Source organism: Sus scrofa, chromosome 18 (assembly GCF_000003025.6).
Source record: "Sus scrofa isolate TJ Tabasco breed Duroc chromosome 18, Sscrofa11.1, whole genome shotgun sequence".
NCBI lineage: Eukaryota > Metazoa > Chordata > Mammalia > Artiodactyla > Suidae > Sus > Sus scrofa.
Window position 1 is genome coordinate 55,434,173 of NC_010460.4, and position 19,559 is coordinate 55,453,731.

At 49.9% G+C, this 19,559-nt stretch overlaps 1 protein-coding gene across 2 annotated transcripts in view; it reads left to right on the top strand.

Moving 5' to 3' along the window:
• Positions 1 to 19,559, top strand: part of VPS41 (VPS41, HOPS complex subunit) — a 172,974-nt gene that overhangs the window by 140,518 nt on the left and 12,897 nt on the right. For both annotated transcript variants that reach the window (XM_003134906.6, XM_021079091.1), the window contains 6 exons: positions 2,327 to 2,419; positions 5,004 to 5,131; positions 7,806 to 7,950; positions 10,187 to 10,228; positions 10,373 to 10,423; positions 12,416 to 12,553. In XM_003134906.6, the coding sequence (XP_003134954.3) occupies positions 2,327 to 2,419; positions 5,004 to 5,131; positions 7,806 to 7,950; positions 10,187 to 10,228; positions 10,373 to 10,423; positions 12,416 to 12,553 (597 nt within the window). The remainder of the gene's footprint in view (positions 1 to 2,326; positions 2,420 to 5,003; positions 5,132 to 7,805; positions 7,951 to 10,186; positions 10,229 to 10,372; positions 10,424 to 12,415; positions 12,554 to 19,559) is intronic.

Below are 19,559 nucleotides of genomic sequence, written 5' to 3' on the forward strand. Positions count from 1 at the left end.
GCCACAGCTGCAGCAACACAGGATCCTTTAGCCCTATCTCCTGGTCCAGGGATCGAACCTGAGTCCTGGCACTGCAGAAACACCAGCGATCCCATTGCACCACAGTGGAAACTCCAGAATAGCTTTACTTTTAACTCTTGATGTTTGTATGTTGTATATTAATATTGAGATGGACATCAAAATAAGAGAATAACCAGTTCTTACTGGGAAACGAGTACTAAAGCTAGAAAAAGAAATCAGACATTTAGAAATCCGTTAAAAGTGCCACGTAGAAACTAGTTAAAAGTGAAAATCTGACGTATGTTTTATGTGCTCACAACAGGTACGTGTATGATGTGTTCGCTTTCTCTCCCTCTACTTCCCTGTCTGTTCAGATGAAGTTTTCTTCATTCTCCTTAGTGACCGTGGAAAACGGGTATAGTCTCAGCCGGTAGACTAAAACATTTTCCAAATGTCCTCAAGAAATGAATGCGGTTTCAAAAAGCATTTCACTTGCCGGCAGACAGACGGAGAGTTTTGACCAGGTGCCTCCAACCAGTAGTTCTGATAGTTCACTTTTTTTGGCTTCAGCTGAGTGTACAGTATCCAGATGCACATCAGTGAAGTATACCCATGTAGATCTGCTTAAAACTTTTTATTTTCAGTTCTTGTGAGCCTTTGCCGTGTTCTCTTGGTGTTCTGAATATGCGTTCAAAAAGTCCACTTGTTCAGCTGTGCCTGCCCCCAAATGTGGCTTTTCTCCGGGAGACCCGCCAGGACACTCCTCGTCGAGTTTACGGGGCTTGTCGTGGAGGATCTGGTCCAGGGCTTTGGCCGCGTCGACCGAGACGCGCCCCCTGGAATCGCATGCCTGTGTTGCGAGTGCGTGTCGGCCGCTTTTCCTCGTGTGTCCCGCCCATGGTGATGACTCGAGCTCGTGCGAATGCGTCTCCTCCCCACGCTTGGTCCTTCTCCTCTCAGTCTGTGTGTCACAGCCACCGCCACGCGTAGTGGCCCAGAGCCACCGTCCTGCCGAGCACATCTGCCTCACCTCCTCATTCTCTCGCAGCTTTACTTTGTCAGACCCACCCAGGCCTCGCCTCCCCTCTCCGGCCTCATCTCCTGCCGGAGCTATTGCAAGGGCTTCTGGTAGACCTCCGGACAACCCTAAGCCAAGTTAGCCCCTTAAAACTAAAGATGCTCCCTCACTTCCCCCTCTCAGAGTATTTCATCCAGATTCCTTTCATGACCCGCCTCACCTCCCCCTCCAGCCTCATCTCCCTTGCTTGACCCCTCCTCTGCATCCCGGAGCCACTCTGGCCTCCTTCTGTGCAGAGTACACATCCAGGGTGCCCTGCCCTGCCCTGCTCATGCTGTTCCCTCTGCCAGAGCACCCTTCCCCTTCTCCCTCTCTCTCTGATAGGCCCTGGCATCTGTCGGCTCTGCTTCCATCTGCGAGATGCGCCTTGCCACAGCATCTTGTTAACCCGTGTTGTGTGACACGTAGCAGGCAGTGGTGCGATTGGCTGTTTAGATACCTGCCTGTCTTCCCTCTGAGACTGTGAGCCCCTGGAGGTGCCCAGGACAGAGCCTGTGATTGGTGGGTAGTGCACTGCGGAGTCCCCTGTAGTGTTTGGAAATTCGACACAACGCAGCACCGAGATAGCTAAAAACAGAGTGTATTTCCCAGTGATTTCAAATGATGACTAGATGACCTGTAACTGCCGTAAGAAGCTGACTTTTATCATCTCGGTGACATTCTTCCTCCTCTTACTTAGAGTTTCATTAATTCATCAGGAAGAAGAGAAGGTTTAACTTAACCGAGGGAATGTTTTGATTCAAATTTATTCATACATATAGACACCTTACATATGCTTTTTAAATTATATTGTAATTTGCTAAAAGAAGGTCGAGTTTAGGGGAGTTCCCGTTGTGGCGCAGTGGAAACGAATCCAGCTAGTATCCATGAGGACTTAGGTTCAATCCCTGGCCTTGCTCAGGGGGTTGGGGATCCCATGTTGCCGTGAGCTGTGGTGTAGATCACAGACGAGGCTTGGATCCCGCGTTGCTGTGGCTCTGGCGTAGGTCGGCAGCTACAGCTCTGATTCAACCCCTAGCCTGGGAACCTCCATATACTGCAGGTGCAGCCCTAAAAAAGCAAAAAAAAAAAAAAAAGAGAGAGAGAAGGAAGGTAGAGTTTATTTGAATCTTTTCATAATATTTTTCCAAAGTACTCAGTTGCCTTAAATTTTTTAAGTGAATGTGTGCTTTTTTGTTGGCTGCATGTTTGGAGTACAGTTTTGTTTTGCTACATTTTAAAGAAATTTTTTCCCTTTTCTTTCCTTAGGCTATTAGTCCTTATTTGCCAAGAGGGGATCCAGTTCTGAAACCACTCATCTATGAAATGACCCTCCATGAATTTTTGGAAAGTGATTATGAGGTAGGACATTCTAACATGGTCGTATTTACTTGTTCACAGTGGAAAATATTAAGAAATCTAGAAAAAAATGTGCATTGAAGCAGCTGGTTTAAGAGAAACATAGTTTCTCTGCAGTATGAAACGGGGAGTCCCCGTCATGGCTCAGTGGCAGTGAATCTGTCTGGAATCCATGAGGACAGAGGTTCGATCCCTGGCCTCGGTCAGTGGGTTAAGGATCCGGCATTGCTATGAGCTGGGGTGTAGGTCCCAGACGTGGCTCGAATCTGGCGTTGCTGTGGCTGTGGTGTAGGTCGCAGATGTAGACCCTTAGCCTGGGAACCTCTCTATGCCGCATGTGAGGCCCTAAAAAGCAAAAAAATAAAAAAATAAAAGACCGGAAAAAACCTGAGGTCCATACACTCTGGTGACAACTAGTGTTCTTGCAGACGTTGTCAGAGAAAATATCTAATCCATGTACATTTTGAAGAATTCCGTCAAGCTACCTCCTAGATAATAGCTAAAGGAACAGGACCAAGCACCGCTTGGGGGATTTCCTAAATAAAATAGCATCTGCTGTTGATGCTTCTGCTGCCCCTAAAGAACAGAACTTTCTAAAACCTGAGTCTCAGAACTGAGTTTGCCAAAGGGGGGTTAGAGACAAATTGGGGAGTTCTCGCTGTGACACAGCAGGTTAGGGATCCAGCATTGTCTCTGTAGCAGCTTGGGTCACTGCTGAGGCGCGGGTGCAGTGGGTTAAGGATCTGGCGTTGCTGCAGCTGTGGTCACAGCTGTGACTCAGATTCAGTCCCTGGCTGGGAACGTCTCTGTGTCACTGATAGAGCCAAAGAGTGAAAAGGAGAAAGGGTGGGAGGCAGGAGTGGCGAAGGGGTGGAAATGGTCTGTCTGCTTCCGCAGGCAGCCCTTGAATTGCGCGTGCGCAGCTACCCTGCGCTCTGTGCTTTGATGTGCCTGTTGCAGCGTTATACCCCCCACAACATCGTGCATGATAATAATACCAACGTTTCCGGGACCAAAGATGAAAGGAATAAAATTCCTTGCCCAAGGCCGTACATAGTAGGTATGCCTGGATTTGGGTTTAAATTTCGTGTTTGCGTGCACCCAGAATGGATGATAATGTTTCAGGTTTGTTCCTTTAACACACATTTATTCAAAAAAATATCTCTTTTGCGCTCACTATATTCCAGGAGTGTGCTGGGCCCGAGGCATGCAGATGTGAATGACGCAATGCATATTTAGCGGTTGCTCACTCGTGCTCGGCTCGTTGTCTGGTCACACCCAAGCATGCAAACGAGCAGTTCTCAGCAGGGGCGGACTGCGCCCCCGGGGGGACCTTTGGCGATTGCTGAGGTCATTTTTGATTGTCATGACTGGGGAATTGGCTCTGCTGGCATTTAGCGGGTACAGGCCAGCAAGGCAGCTGGTGAACACCCTGCAAGGCCTAGGACAGCCCCGCGCGCCACAAAGAATTACCTGGCCTCAAAGGTCGACAGTACCGAGCTTGAGAACCCCTGATGTGAGCAGAAAAATCAGTGCACAGTGTGCGGCGTGTTACGACCAGGCCGTCGATGCAGTGTGGCGGGTACTCGGTCTGCTCCCGCTTGTAACTAGAGGAGAAGCTAGGGTTTCTGCTGGGCAGCTTCGGGACAAGGCTGCTAAGCTCCTTTGCAGAGCTGTCACCGGTGCCGGGAAGATCCGTAAACCAGGAGGTGTCAGACGCGGGCTGCTGTCCTCAGGGTCCTGCTCGCCCCTCAGAGTCTGTCGTGGCAGTAGCAGCATCTTCAGCTCCTTAGAAAGCTCAGAGGCTTAACCCAGTGATGTTTTCCTTTTTGGTGCCTCACAGGACATTGCAAGTTGTCATTGCCTCCGTACAATCTGAGGTTATGTTTTACACATAAGGAAAACGTTATTATTTTTTAAATTGTACTGGAATAGAGTTGACTTAAAAAGCCGTGTTAACTTCAGGCATATAGCAAAGTCAATCAGTTGTACATGTATCCATTCCTTTTCAGATTCTGATCCCACATAGGTTCCCACACAGTACTGAGTAAATCTCCTGGTGCTGTGCAGGATGCCCCCAAACCCCCAGACAAAGCTGGGTTTAGCGGCAGGCGTGGAAGGAAGACAGAGACGATGCCTTGGAGGTGGACTGCGGGCGATTCCGTGAGGAGCAAAGCCGCCCGTGCGCGGCGGCTGTGCCGCTGCCCGGACAGTGTCCGTGAGCGGTTAAAGATGTGCCCTCGGCGTGTCCGAGCTGGTCCGGAAAGAGGAGACGGGAAGTCAGGCTAGACTCGGTCTGCGCACTGGTACTTTATGGAAGCACCCGGGGCCTTTCTTCCTTGTGCATTTCGTCCTCCAGGGACAAGGGGAGAGATGGCACCGCCTACTTCCCAGGATCGGCGAGGGGAGAGGCGCCCACCGCCACCCCCCGAGCCCGCAGTCTGAAAATTGATGATAGGTTTATGGACCAATGTTTTTATCGTGAAGTGATTTTGTCTGTTTTCCAGATACTTCTGGGCATTGTTTGAACTCTCTGGATTGTTTTCCCATTTAAAGAGTATTCTTCTTTTTTCCCCTCCTCGGTTAGGGTTTTGCCACGCTGATCCGGGAATGGCCTGGAGATCTGTACAACAACTCGGTAATCGTTCAGGCAGTTCGGGGTCACCTGAAGAAAGACAGTCAGAACAGGACTCTACTTAAAACCCTAGCAGAACTGTGAGTATATTTTAGTGCTTCTTTTTCCAGACCAGTCTCCCTGAAAGGTTTGCCGTCTTTTAGATTTGGCAAAAGCTGAGTGGGGAAGATGCAGATTTCTCTACCGTTTTGCTCTAATCGCTCTTGGTAAAAACCTTCCAGGGACTCCAGCGAACAGCTGGACGGGGAGGGAGGGAAGGCGTGTGAAGCTGTGCCAGCGTGATGACCTCTGTCTGCCGGAGGAGAGGAACCCTGGTCGGCATCGCTGGGTAGAAGCGGTGGTTCAGGGAGGGACGGTGCCAGGTCTTGGCCCAGTGAGGCTCCGGATCCTGTCTTTCTTGGATCTGAAAGTCAGCAAATTTCTCTAACCTTAGACGCCTTATCTGTAAGACCACACGGGCCAGTTCCTCATGGGATGATTTTAACGGAACTTCATAATCAAGAGCTAACTAAGTGCAGTGCCTGGCACTGAGTCAGGCTCAGAAAATGGAAGCTGGGTTCATGCTTTTCATCGCACTTTGAGGGACCCGGGCTTTGCGCTAAAGCCTTGATGCAGAGTTAGATGAGATAGGCCCGTGCCCTCCAGGAGCTATGGTCTAGGAGACAAGCAGCCCTCCCCACACTCCCACCCCCTCAGATGAGCCCCCTGCCACCCTCATCTTACGCCTTGTACCCAAGACCAAGAAAGGTACATCAACATGGCCTAGAATCAGGGCTTTTTAAGATTTGCTCCAGGAGCTCCCTCCATGGCTCAGCGGTTAAAGAACCCCACTAGGATCCATGAGGTTGTAGGTTTGATCCCGGGACTTGCTCGGTGGGTTGGGGACCCAGCGTTGCCGTGAGCTATGGTGTAGATCACAGATGAGGCTCGGACCCCATGTTGCTGTGGCTGTGGCGTGGGCCGGCAGCTGCAGCTCCGATCCGACCCCCTAGTCTGGGAACCTCTGTATGCCATGAGTGCAGCCCTCAAAAGACAAAAAAAAAACAAAAACAAAAACACTCTTGCCCTAGAAAGCTCAAATCCTATCATATGTAAACAAGAGTCTTCCTCGAACACATTTATATGGATAACAGTAATTCCTGCTTTTTAAATTTGTTTAAAATATCAGACCTAGAAATCATAGCATCTATTAAAACAACTTTGTCTTCCGTTTACAGTTCTTAGAAGTTTATGCACTGTTTCGAGTATCTTTGCTCTGTTTAATACGCTTCCAAACTCCCCAGAGACCATGGTACTTGGTGGTCCATGTATCATTCAGCAAGTTGCATTTTAGACGTTGCTTTATCCCAGGACAAGAGCTCAAAATAACCATTCGCAAGAATTACAGTTTATGTTGCTGCCGCCTACTCATGTTCATTTCTGCTTGTTATTTCAGAATTTGACTCTTTAATTATGAAAATTTAATTATCATTAATGCTTCTAATATTTCCTGACTATTACGAGAGGAGACTTAACCTTTCTCTAAATGTAAAAGCCGATTTGGTTTGCCAAGCTTACTACTAACCAATCATCCAAACAATTTCATTTGCATATTAGCCTAGAAGAATAAATTAGAAATTAGCAGAAGCATTTCAAGCATCAGAATATCTGTTTTGACTTGGAAAAAATGTATTTGTATGGTTGTTGGGAAGGAGCACCTTGAAATTTAGGATGCTGTTAAAGTTTCTGTGTTGTCTAAAAACAAAAGCAAAAACAAAACTTGCCTCCACAGAAGAAGTCATGATTGTGGCATTCTGTGTTGGAACGCTAACCATTTTCTCCCAGAAACACTGCTCCAGCTCTCATCAGCCTCTGCAGCACGAAGGCTGTCCTGACAACACTGGTGGTCTTGTGGCACTGATGGTGCACTCACAGTGCCACTCAGGTCCAGTCACCTTTTTTGCCCAACCTAGGGAGTTACACAATGTGAAAAACATTGTTTCAACAGGAGAAACACATTTAAACTTTATACAGTCTCCTTGCAAATAAGCTTTTTGGAATATCATCCACTTGTCAGCTGAACACTGCTTGTAAGAATTTTAACTGATTTTTCTATTACTAGAATAAGAATTGCCTTCATTTTGAGTCTAATTTCTTTGGTATACGGATTTCTCTAAAAAATGTTGAGGCTTTTCTTTCTTTTTTTTAATTGTTTTTTTTTTTGTTTGTTTGTTTTTTTTTTTTTTGTCTTTTTGCTATTTCTTGGGCCGATCCTGCGGCATATGGAGTTTCCCAGGCTAGGGGTCTAATCGGAGCTGTAGCTGCCAGCCTATGCCAGAGCCACAGCAACGCAGGATCCGAGCCGCGTCTGCAACCTACACCACAGCTCACGGCAACGCCGGATTGTTAACCCACTGAGCAAGGGCAGGGACCGAACCCGCAACCTCATGGTTCCTAGTCGGATTCCTTAACCACTGCGCCACGACGGGAACTCCGAGGCTTTTCTTTCTTAAGAAAATTTGTATTAGTTGAATACTGCAAATTTTCCAAAATTTGCGTGAGATAGTTCTGAGAAAGAAATACGTATTGGTCCCATGTAGTTAAATCCCAAGGAAAACTTTCCTAAATAAAGTTCACTTTTCTCTCTGAATAGGTTTTTCTGTGTTCCTGAGTGTAAAACATGGTGTGTGTGTGTGTGTGTGTGTGTGTGTGAGAGTGTGAGTGCTTCGTTAGAAGTGTTGGGGAGCATCAGTGTAAAACCTTGTGTCTTCCCAGGTACACCTATGACAAGAACTACAGCAGCGCCTTGGAGATATACCTAACCTTAAGACACAAGGACGCCTTCCAGCTGATCCACAAGCATAACCTTTTCAGTTCTATCAAGGATAAAATTGTTTTACTAATGGATTTTGATTCCGAGGTAACGTGCTCCTCATTTTCATGCTGACGAATTCTTTGCGCTCTCCCAGATTTGTAGTAATTACCGTTTACCCACACCCTGGGTCGTTACCGAGTCACATTCGTGTTCAGACCCCGACCCTCCCTGGGTGTTATCCTGATCGGCGTGCAGGAGCCCTTTCCTCCCTGTGGTGGGTCTGCAATAGCGATCCAAATTTGCTGTGGAACTTTCGAAGTGTGCGTGTGAAGTTGGCTTTTAGTAAAACAATCCATATATTCATAGAAACAGAGAAACTAGCCATATGCTTTAGCTCATTGTAATTGTGTCCCAGCATTTACTTTTTAAGTGCCCTCTTTCGGTCCATTTGTTGCCGTTTTACCCATTCACAACAGTTCCTGTTGTTCTCGGGTGATGCCCCAGCCCGGGACGCGTGGGATGTGTTATTTACATGTAGGACGAATTTGAATAGCGTGGCGTCTGTCAAATGAGAGCACCAGCCTCCACCGCTCACCCTCGCAGTGGCTCTTGCGAAGTGATACAAACTCTGTGTGTGTGTGTGTGTGTGTGTGTGTGTGTGTGTGTGTGTCTTAAAAACGAAAGCTGCAGAGTTCCTGTTGTGGCTCAGCAGTTTAAGGACCCAGCATAGTCTCTGTGAGGACGCAGGTTCAATCCCTGGCCTCGCTCAGTGGGTTAAAGATCCGGTGTTGACGAAGAGTGTGGTGTGGGCCGCAGCTCCAGCGCCAGTTCAGCCCCTGGCCTGGCAACTTCCTTATGCCACAGGTGCAACTTTAAGCGAGGAAGGAGGGGAGGGAGAGGAGGAGGCTAATGCCCACATTAGCATTCCCGAACTACTTAGGGGAAACAGATTAAAAAAACCACAGTAGTTCTCATTCGGAAAAATTAAAATTTTATGTAAATCAGAGTAGAACCCTTAAGTCTCTGAAAGGGTTATTTGGGATTTGTTTATGGTGCTGTATTTATGGATAGTATGTGCTATATCATATATCTGTGATGTGCTGTATATTAGTCTTCACACATGTAAACAATTTAAATAGCTACATCTACCCTTTTTTTTGAAAGAAGCTTTTAGCCCATTTTTCATACGAAATGGGTCACGTCCTTGGGGAGTACAGATCTGAGTCTTCTGAACGAGTGCAGTTCTGGAGAAAGTTCGGGTACAGAGGTTCTGCTTTTCTGACAGAAGAGGCTTAAGATGAGAGCCTCCTACAGAACCGAATTCCCTTTCCCACACCCAGTCTCCCCTTCTGCCTCTTCCACCCGCCGGGTGTCTCAGGAGCCTAGTTTTGCACACGTAGCTGTAGACAGAGGCGAGTGAGCTCAAGGGCAGAAACCAAAGTTACAAAGTCATAGAACTTTCTAATTAGAAAATAAAGATCCTGACGTTTCAGAGAGAAACAGTTTTGGAGTAGTCGGTCGGCAGTAGAGTCAAGAACGAGGCTCAGAGCAAACAAACAAACAAATCTTAGGGCGTTCGTGCTGGGGCACTGTCTCTGTGGCAGCGCGGGTTTGATCCCTGGCCTGGCGCTGTGGGTTAAGGATCCCCTGTTGCTGCAGCTGTGGTGTAGGTCACAGCTGTGGCTTGGATTTGATCCCTGGCCTGAGAACTTGCATATGCCACCGATGCAGCTGAAAAAGAAGAAAAAACAAATAGAATAAGCCCCAGGTGGTCTGTACAAGGCTCAGTCTGGGCTCCCTTCCCACCACCTCTTGTTACAAGCACAGTCTGTCTCGTTTCCTGAATGTTCGAGGTAGCTAAGGTCAGTCCTAGAAATCTGTAAGCTCTGTGTTGGCCTGAAACCGCAGGCATCTTTTATTTTTTTTTAAACCTCTGGCTCTTACACTTCTCCACATACGACCAGCTCCTTTTATCTGTGGAATCTGTTAGAGGGGCTTAGTCAGTCTTCAGTTGGCCAGAAGCAGAGCTCATTTTTGTGGTCCTGTGAATGACACACTCTAGAACTACTGAGAATCACCTGAAAACTGATAAAGATATCGGACACGCCAAGATGGCCCGTGTTCGTGAGCTGTAGCAAAGCACCAAGACCTCAGATTGAAGCACATTTTAAAGTATATTTAGGAATCTCTCTCTTCGAGACCCTTCTAAAGCCAGAACCTCCTCTCTGCATAAACTAAGACCCTGCCTTTCGTGGTGGTATCCTCTCCAGTACCTTGTGTTCTGTGTTCTCTTTTCTTCGTATGACCAACTTCAATGACTGTGGTTATTTTCTCATTGCAGAAAGCTGTCGACATGCTTCTGGACAACGAAGATAAAATTTCAGTGAGTGTCGTGTTTCCTCTGTGCTCAGACGGATGAGTGTCCGGGAGCCCTGGCTCCATGCGGAAGAGAGATGTTTTCTCAGGTGATTTTGCTGCCGTGTGTATATTCTCCTGACTTTACATTTCAAACATTCTTTTTCTGCAGATTAAAAAGGTTGTGGAAGAATTGGAAGACAGACCGGAGCTGCAGCACGTGGTAAGCCTGACGGTCTCTTTTTTTTCTCTTTTGGCTTTTTATGGCTGCGCTTGCGACCTAGGGAGGTTCCCAGGCTAGGAGTTGAATTGGAGCTGCAGCTGCTGGCCTGTGCCACAGCCACGGCAACAGGGGATCCAAGCCAGGTCTGTGACCTACACCACATCTCACAGCAGCCCTGAGTCTTTTAACCCGCTGAGCGAGCACCCTCATGGCTCCTGGTCAGGGGGGGCTGCCACTGAGCCACAGCGGGAACTTCCGACAGGCTCCTCCTTTGCCCTTTGGTTGGACAGTGCGGCAGCCCACCTTCCAGTGCTGCTTCGAGAACGCGTTCAGCTGGGAGGTTTGCCCGCAAACAGTGTTCCGTGACGGGTGGAACATGCAGCGTGTGCTCTGATTCCGGCCTAACGGTACCAGATCAGGCACTTGAACTTTGTCTCACAATTGAATGGTGATTTTAAAAAAGCTACCATTCATCTTTGCGTTGGCACGTGGCGCCTGGGAGCACAGCCCTGTCCCTCTGGCGGCAGAAGCACAGCGCCCAGCCCGAGAGCGAGAAGGATGTGTTCCCGGGGACGTTCCTGAGCCCGTGGCCTGCGGAGGCCCTGGTCGGAGGGGCCGAGGGAGGGCCGGGGTCTGTAGGAGTTTTGCTGGGGGTGGGGGCGGAACGTGGTCAAGTGTGAGAAGCTGCCTGCGAAGCACATGCAGAAAGCAGCCGCTCCCCGTTAGAGACTCTACTGTCCTTCTCTGCCTGGGACGCTGCGCACGTCTGGGCCCATTGAAATCATCCCTTAAAGATGCCTCTGAACCCCCCTGGGCCAGTATCCTGTTTATCTCCGTCCGAAGGCCCCTCAGAGCCCACCATCCTTGGGCCGCTGTGGCCGAGGGCTGGGTGGGGCTACTGGTTCATTGTTTCCCAGAATCGCAGGCAACGTTTTTGTCCCCGCTTCCATAGAACCAGCTACGGCGCGAATGACAGCAAAGCCAGCCCCGTGCACTGCAGACAGTAGGGTCTCGAGCCGAGCACGTAGCATGCAAGGTGGTCCTCATCCAGGACCCGGAAAGACCCCAGGCCAGTCTCGGTTTTGGTGTCTCACCCTGGGCCCGCGTCTTTCGTGCGGTCTCGCGGGGCGGGGGGGCCAACAGGCCTGTTACTGGGGGGTGGGAGGTGGTCTCTGATGCTCTGCGTAGTTGTCGTCATGGAAGGAAAGCAGCGCTGGCTGTTTTCTGTGGCCTTTTTCAAAATTATCCAAGGAGAATCTTCAGTGAAAACAGGGCTTATTCGAGGAGGACGTGGGCTGGGCACGTCCACCGCAACCACAGCCACCGCAGCAGGGTGCATAACTCTCTGCCCCACAGCGGGAACTCTTGCTTTGGTTTTGACGGCGCCAGGACAGGCGGCATCTTGTTGCAAAGACAGATCTTGACTGTCAGAGAGGAGCTGCAGACCGAATGAGAGTCTTTTTAGCGCTCGTTGCTCTTGGGGGCGTTAGGGACATATTCTTGCCCCTTTATATAGAGGATGGGGGTTTTATGACCTAGGAGCCCCGCTGATCACACGTGTTGTTTCGGAGGCAGCACAGGTGTGATGATGATAGTTCACAGCTCCCGTCGTTAACATCTCTGCGGTGCTCGGTGTGCGCCCACAGCTCGGCTCGGAGCCACTTACGAGTGGTAACTCATTCGGGCCTCACAGCAACCCCCAGAGATGCTTACCAGTGAAGACGCCCAGTCCCAGGGAAGTTAGTGACCTACCCAAGGTGACGAGGTTGGGGTGTGGCAGAGCCAGGCGACTCAGGGCCCTTCTGGAGGGAGCCTGGCGTCTCCCGGCTCCCCAGGGCCTTCTCCTCCCCGCTCCCCCCCTCACCTAGAGGGTCTTCCGGAGACGGCCCTCGCCCGCCTCCCCACGGAAGCTGTTGAGAACCGAAAAGAGCCGTGTGCAACAGGCACTGCTCTTCCGCTTTGAACACGCCCGCGTTATCCCGTTCTTTTTAGTATCTGCACAAGCTTTTCCGGAGAGACCATCGTAAGGGGCAGCGCTACCACGAGAAGCAGATCAGCCTCTACGCCGAATACGACCGTCCGAACCTGCTCCCGTTTCTCCGAGACAGCATCCACTGCCCCCTGGAGAAGGTGAGTCACGGGTGCCCGGCCCACGCGCCGCAGGCCATGCAGCAGGCGGCGGTGGTGACTCCGGGTTACATCCTGGTCTTCCTGTCTCTGCTCATGCATCCGTTCAAGACGAGACTCGCTCACAAAGCAGTAGGTTTGCGGGGCCTCCTGCTGAGAACTAGAGGCCCTGCTGGATTTGACTGTGGTACAGAGCCCAGGTGTTCCCATGAGGGTGGAACTGGGTTAAAAGCTGGATCCAGGGTGCAGGAGTCACTCCACCATAAACCCTGGGGGTCTGAGGCACATTGGCGGGGTCAGCCCGGGAGGCGCATGGACTGCCACAAGCCAGAGGTCAAAGTGGAGCACTGAGTCCTGCAGCCTGAGTGCTTGAAATACCCACCGGAGGTATGTGTGTGTTTTTCCCTCGCACTACATCCCATCGTGACTGTAATCACTGGACTCTCTCTCCCACCGTCCTGTGAATTCTTCAAGGACAGGGAGCTTCACTCACTCACTTTGATAAACTCAGTAGCCAACAGGCATTTGACACAAGTGTTGTTGCGTCTTGAGCGAGTAAATGACACCCGCTGGGCTCGACTGTGGACTCGGGAGTTTTGCGAGCCTGCTGTTTCACAGGGAACTAAGGCACTTACCTGTGTCAGCTGGGCAGTCGCCGACCGTCGCTGCTGTTTCCTGCGGCTCCCCAGACCATCTGCACATGTCAGCAGGTTCAGACAGCCCGGTGACAAGTACGTGTCGTGGTCAGCTGGGTGTGTCGACAAGACAGAAACTCGTGGTTGACCCATAAGGCACAGGTGTGACGCGGGTGGCGGTGACGCCTGCTCCACGTGCCCTCACAGCTTCTGCAGTTGCTCCTTCAGCTCAGGATTAATTCCAAATGTGTTGAATTTAGTGTGAACCAGTTTCAGCTCAGTGAATTTTCAAATTCTGCAGTTAACTTAAAAAAAAAATCTTGCCTGCCTATGATTTTATGAAAAACATTAACATCTTATGTTTGAGCCCTAAGGCTTTTTCTCAGAAGTAAATTTGGAAACACATCATCTTGGCAGAGCAAACGTTCCTCTCTTTTCTCATGATAGACTCTGTCTTCTAGAACAGGGGAGAATCTGACTCTCTGAACAGCGCCCCTTCTTGTATCTCCCTTGCGGAGGAAGCATCGTTTGTTTCCGGGCTGTGTTTTGTCGCCTCCTCAGCCAGAGCCTCACGCCCGAGAGGGATCCATGTCCACTCGGGGCTCCTGCTTCCCGTTCACTGAACAAGGTGCAAAGGCACCTGGCCTCCACGCTCTGGGTTACGGATTCCAGTCCAGCGGTGCGCAACCCAAGCCCACTGCTCCGCCCAAAAGGGAGCGTCGGAAAACCTCGGACCCACGCATGGTGCTTTGAACACCCAAACTCGCTCCACGCCATGCGTCGACCTGGCGGGGTTTTCTTTCCGACCCACTTGGAAGAACCAGCTGCATGTAAGACAGCGCCACGCAAGCGTCTGAAAACAGTTATGGTTTAAACAGTTTTTACGTTATCCCATGTTTTCCACTGAAAGAGAATTGTGAGCAAAATGGATTAGAGAGTCGAAGGGTAGCAGCGTGTCATTATAATCAAGTCAATACTCCACATTTTCAGAACTCCCTAAATGGGCCTTCCGGTTACATAGGTCGTTGAGGCTTCTTCATAAGAGATGATCTTTTTGTCAGGCTCCACTGTGGGAAGTCTGTATGTTTGCAAAAAAGTCCACCACTGTCCTGCCATCTCAAAGCAGTTTTTTGGTGTTTTGGTTTTGTCTTCTTGCCATTTCTAGGGCTGCTCCCACGGCAGATGGAGGTGCCCAGGCGAGGGGTTGAATTGGAGCCACAGCTGCCGGCCTGCAGCACAGCCACAGCCACCCCAGACCCCAGACCCCAGCAGCACAGCACTCGGCAAAGTCAACGCAGAGAGTCTTTTTTAAAGAAGACTGTCTTGGAACAGCTCTTTTTTGTGCTGTCTCCTCGGTGCTGTGCTTCGATGTTCCTTGTTTCGATTTGATCTCTCCCAAGTGCAGCAGGTGGAGAAGGTCGTTTCATACGGGACAAGCCAAGCCTTCAGGAGTTGAAAGCAGCGGCCCAGAGTCTGGAGCTGCCAAGCCAGAGGGCCAGGACCTTGGGACCTGAGCCTCCTCGCCTCGGGTCCCACATTCTTAACACCAGGGGAGGTTCATTAAAATCATCACCACAGCAACAGTAAGAAAGCTGCTCCTCAGTATCGCAGGACTCGGGAACGACGCCAGGCTTTGAACTGTCCCTGCGTCTGAATTTCCACGTGTGGTCCTCAGGCAGGAGTTCTCACCTGCAAACCGGATTTGCTTGTGCGCAGAACAGTCCAACGCAGAGACTCAGCTTCGTCATCCACACCTGAGTTCACGACCACTGTCGCGTCTAATGGCATTCACGAGGTGGCAGCATTTACGAATTTGGAGGACTACAGCTGGGAGATGCAAAGTTTATAGATTTTCATTAAAGACATTTTAAAAGTAAGACTCGATAAAAGAGACAGGGTCCAGGCGAGGTGGAAGTCATAGAATTTATAGTTGACGAGGTTTCTGTTAGTAAATCCTTAAACTTCTAACTCTGTTACTTACCGTTACGTTAAATCAGGAAAAGGGCATTAAAATGTTCTTTACATCATTTTTACTCAATTTACATTATTATTCTGCCTCGTCATTTTTGTTTTCTAGTCTCCTTTTCTGTGCTTGTGCTAGCATGCGTGTGTGTGTGTGTGTGTGTGTGTGTGTCCTACTGGCTTTAAAAATCTTAGTTTCCCTGCTCTTTCCTCTAGAGGGAGCACTCTGGCCCAGGATTATGCCAGGAGCTAAAATAAGAAAACATGCTTTTATGCTTTACTTGTCTCAATATTAGAAAAATCCTCTGTACCAGAAATATTTGCTTTTTACACTTTAGTCACAATGTGCAGAGATTTCTAGAGTCTCTACTTCCTCATATATGAGAAAAGGCTAATTTAAGATACTGCTAGAAACACATCCTAAAACATTAAGAAAATCTGTGAAATTCAAATTCGGAGACTCAGTTGTCACTGAGCTCGGTGTTACACACCTGCTGGCTTTTCAGACCATTCCTGCCTTCAGGCTTTGCCTTCAGACACCTCTTCCACCCAAATGGCCATTTCTGATAATGTCCTGAAACAGCCTCGGGCTGCGCTTTGCAGCAGAATGTTCGGTGCTGAGAGAAATGGGCCAGGGAGCCACTAGCTACACGTGGCCGTTGAGTATTGGAGCTGTTGGCCGTGAGGAACTGAAGTTTTCTTTTGGTTTATTTATTTGTGTGTTTGTGTATTTTACTTTTAAGGGCCACACCTGCAGCACATGGAGGTTCCCAGGCTAGGAGTCAAATCAGAGCTGCAGCTGCCAGCCGGCACCACAGCCACAGCATCGCAGGATCCAAGCCGTGTCTGCGACCTACACCACAGCTCACGGCAATGCCAGATCCTTAACCCACTGGGCGAGGCCAGGGATGGAACCAGTCTTCATGGATACTAGCCAGGTTCATTTCCGCTGAGCCACAACTGGAACTCCCTTCATTTCAAGAGCCACTTATAGCAAGCGGCTCCTGTCTCAGCCAGCTCTGGTGAGCCCTCCGACTTCAGACTCATTGTGGTTTGAGACGTGTGTGTTTTCAAGCAGCCTCCTGTGCTCAAGGAAAGAGGGTGGCTCTGTTTGAAACGTCTGAGTGATGCTCTAACATGTTGGTAAATTTCCAGGTACAAAGGTGATTCATGGATTCCTTTTAGTAATAAATCACTTTAAGCATCCCCTTCCGACTGTATTGCCATGTACCATTGTCTGTGCATGACACGGTCTTACCAGAACGTGAACTGTCTGTCCATCTGTACCTCCGGCAGTTAGCACAAGTTGGTTGGTTTCTCCATGTTTTCACTGGAATAGTCCCAGGTCCTCTGACTTCAGATTGTTTTGCTTTTCCCGTGGCTCTTGAACGCCTCACCTGTGTGTCCTGTTTCTGCTCTTGTATCATTCCAGGAGAGTGAAATGTTTTTAAGAAAGTTCTGTTCAAATGATGACAACTGGGCGGGACCATACAGAGATGTGGGTAAATCACCTTTTAAATCTAAACCAATGAGAACGTTCTCAGTGTTCGGATGAGGTTCAGTATGAGTGATCAGAATCCCTAACTGGCAGTGGTTTAAACGGAAGCAGCAGATTAGGTCTCTGTCACACAGAAGTCCTAACTTCAGTGGCCAGAGGGTCAGAGACCCGGGCTCTGTTCTCTCGTTTCCCACCTTGCACAACCTTAACCTCGTGTTGGAAAATGGTGCCATCCGTGTTTCCAGGAGCACTTTGGATGAAAGGATTAAAAATAAGAGAGCCGGGGGCTCACACGCACCGCTTCGTAAAGAACAGCCCGGAAGCCGCCGGCCCGCGCTTCTGGTTCATCTCCGTGGCGGACTCGTGATGGACTCTAGTCACATAGCTCTCCTGCCGCCGGGGAGCCCTGGAGAGTCTATTTAACCCCCTAAAACCTCGTTACTATAGAAGAAACGGGTGTGGGATTTTGGGGACACCTAGCTATCTTTGCCTTTTTTTCTTTCTTTCTCCTGCACCCATGGCACGTGGACACTCTGGAACCAGGGGTCAAACTTGTGCCACAGCAGCGACCTGCAGCACAGCTGCGGCAGCACTGGATTCCCAACTCACTGAGCCGTAAGGGAACTCCTGTCTCTGCCTTTTTAAAGGGCCCTGTGAGTGATCAGAGGAGTGGTGTCTCCTCCTTACGACGGCCTTTAGGTCTTTGCGTTTTCTCCTTTAAATGGTTATGTGCTTAAAACACTGTCTTGGTTTCATCGCAGTTCTGCAGTCAGAACTGGGCGGGACCATACAGAGATGTGGGTAAATCACCCACATGGTTTTTCCATTTGTGTCATGTTTAGTTTGCCCCCCCCACCCCGTTGATCTCTGTGACCTGCTCCCCCCCGCCCCCCCGCCCCTTTTAGCTGGTAATGTCCAACCAGTGACATGGATTTAAAGATATATTCTGCCCACAGGTTTTCAGTCAAAAATCAAAACGTCAAAACTAGCTCCTGCTGTAACCTCTCAAGACAGACCGTGGAGCTGAAAGCCAATGAATTTGTGCAGTTCTTTTCATCTCCTTGGTTCTTGTTTTGAAAACATCCTTGCTTGGTTGCCCTTTTTTTTTTTTTTTTTTTTTCTTTTTTGGCCCCACCTGCTGCATGTGGGAATACCTGGGCCAGGGACTGAACTCTTGCTGCAGCTGTGACCCGAGCCACAGCTGGGACAACGCTGGATCCTTAACCCACTGCACCGCAAGGGAACTTCCTAGTTACTTTTAAATGACTGACTGTGCAACCCAGTAATCTTCCTCCGAAACCTTTTCTGCCTGCTCCTCTGTATGTTCTCCTTTGGCTGCCACACAGCATGCAGAAGTTCCCAGGCCAGGGATCAAATCCCCTCCACAGCAGTGACAGTGCCAGCTCCTTAACCACTAGGTCATCAAAGAACTCCCATTTACCTGCTCATCTGTATAAAAAATACTTCTTGCACACTTGCTGTGAGCCAGGCAGTGTGCAGAAGGGCTTAGGGTGCACGTGGCTCCTGCCACCAGAAATCAGACGACCAGCTGGGGGAGCCCGTTCACGTCCCTGTGATGGTGGTGAAGTGTGCGGGAGGCGCGGAGAGTGAGGACCTGGGATCTGCCCTGGTCTGGGTCTGAGGAGTGTTTGCTGAGGGACTCGCCAAGGGGTGGGGAGTGGGGACCACAGCTGAGGGACCAGCAAGGTGCGAGGTGGAGCTGCGGCACGAGGCAGGGCCAGACTGCAGATGCCTCATCTTATGGGAAAGATTCTGGGATTTAAGTCGGAGCAGAGCCAGGAAGTAGGCAGGTTACGTGGGAGGGTTGCGGGATGAGGCGTCCTGGTGGACCTGCTCGTCACAGTGCATCCAGTTCAAGTGTCACCTCTTGTCCCAAGCCTGGGCCTGTGTCCTTTCTTGGCGATCGCAGTCCTGGGCTTCCGCGCTGGCCGGGCCCCGTGCACGCCTCTGCTGGACTCCTGCTGGTGCTTCTCCTGCCGCTGCCCCTGCCGCGGTCTTGCCCTCGTATGGTGGCAGCAGAGGCAGTGTTATTACTGTCTGTGCATCTCCATCCACCCTGGGCCCCTCATGCCAGGCAGAGGGCAGAGTGTGTGTGTGCCAGCTCATCCAGAATTATCAGACTCTAAATTCTCAGTGTGTCTTTCCCTTACACTCAAGGAGAGGCTGTCGTCTGTATAGTCCCTCGTTTCTTCATGGGATTTTTGTCAGATAGTTTTGCCTCTTTTATTTTTTATAAGGTTCCCTGTGCTATACAGTAGGACCTTCGTGTTTTATATGTATAGTGTGTATCTCTTAATCCCAAACTTCTAATGTATCCCTGCCTGCCTTCCGCTTGAGTGACTACATTTGTTTGCGCTGTTTCTGTTCTGTAAAAAGGTCACTTGTATCGGTTTTAGAGTCCACATTAAGTGATACGTTTGTCTTTGACTTCACCCAGTGTGATCGCTAGCTGCTGCAAGCGGCACTGTCCCTCCTCCTTAGGCCTGGTCTTGCCTTGTGTACATGCAGCACATCTTGGTCCATCGCTCTCTTAGGGACACTCAGGCTGCTCCGTATCTCGGCTGTCGCGGCCAGTGCCACGACGGACACGGGCTGCATCCTCCCACTCGTGACGGGTCCTTGCGCAGAGTTCTCTTTTAGACCCTGTGAACCAGCAATATAAACATTCCCTGTGTTTTATTTTGTCTTTTGGCCGCCACTGCAGCACATGGAAGTTCCCAGGCCAGGGGTCAAACCTACGCCACAGCAGCGACCCGAGCCACTGCAGTGACAATCTCACTGAGCCACAAGGGACCTCCCAGCATATTCCCGGGGCTTAATTCTTTATGCAGCGGGGTTCGCTGAGTTGCAGGGCGCTCCGTCCTGGGGACGCACACCCGCGAACAGCAGTCCT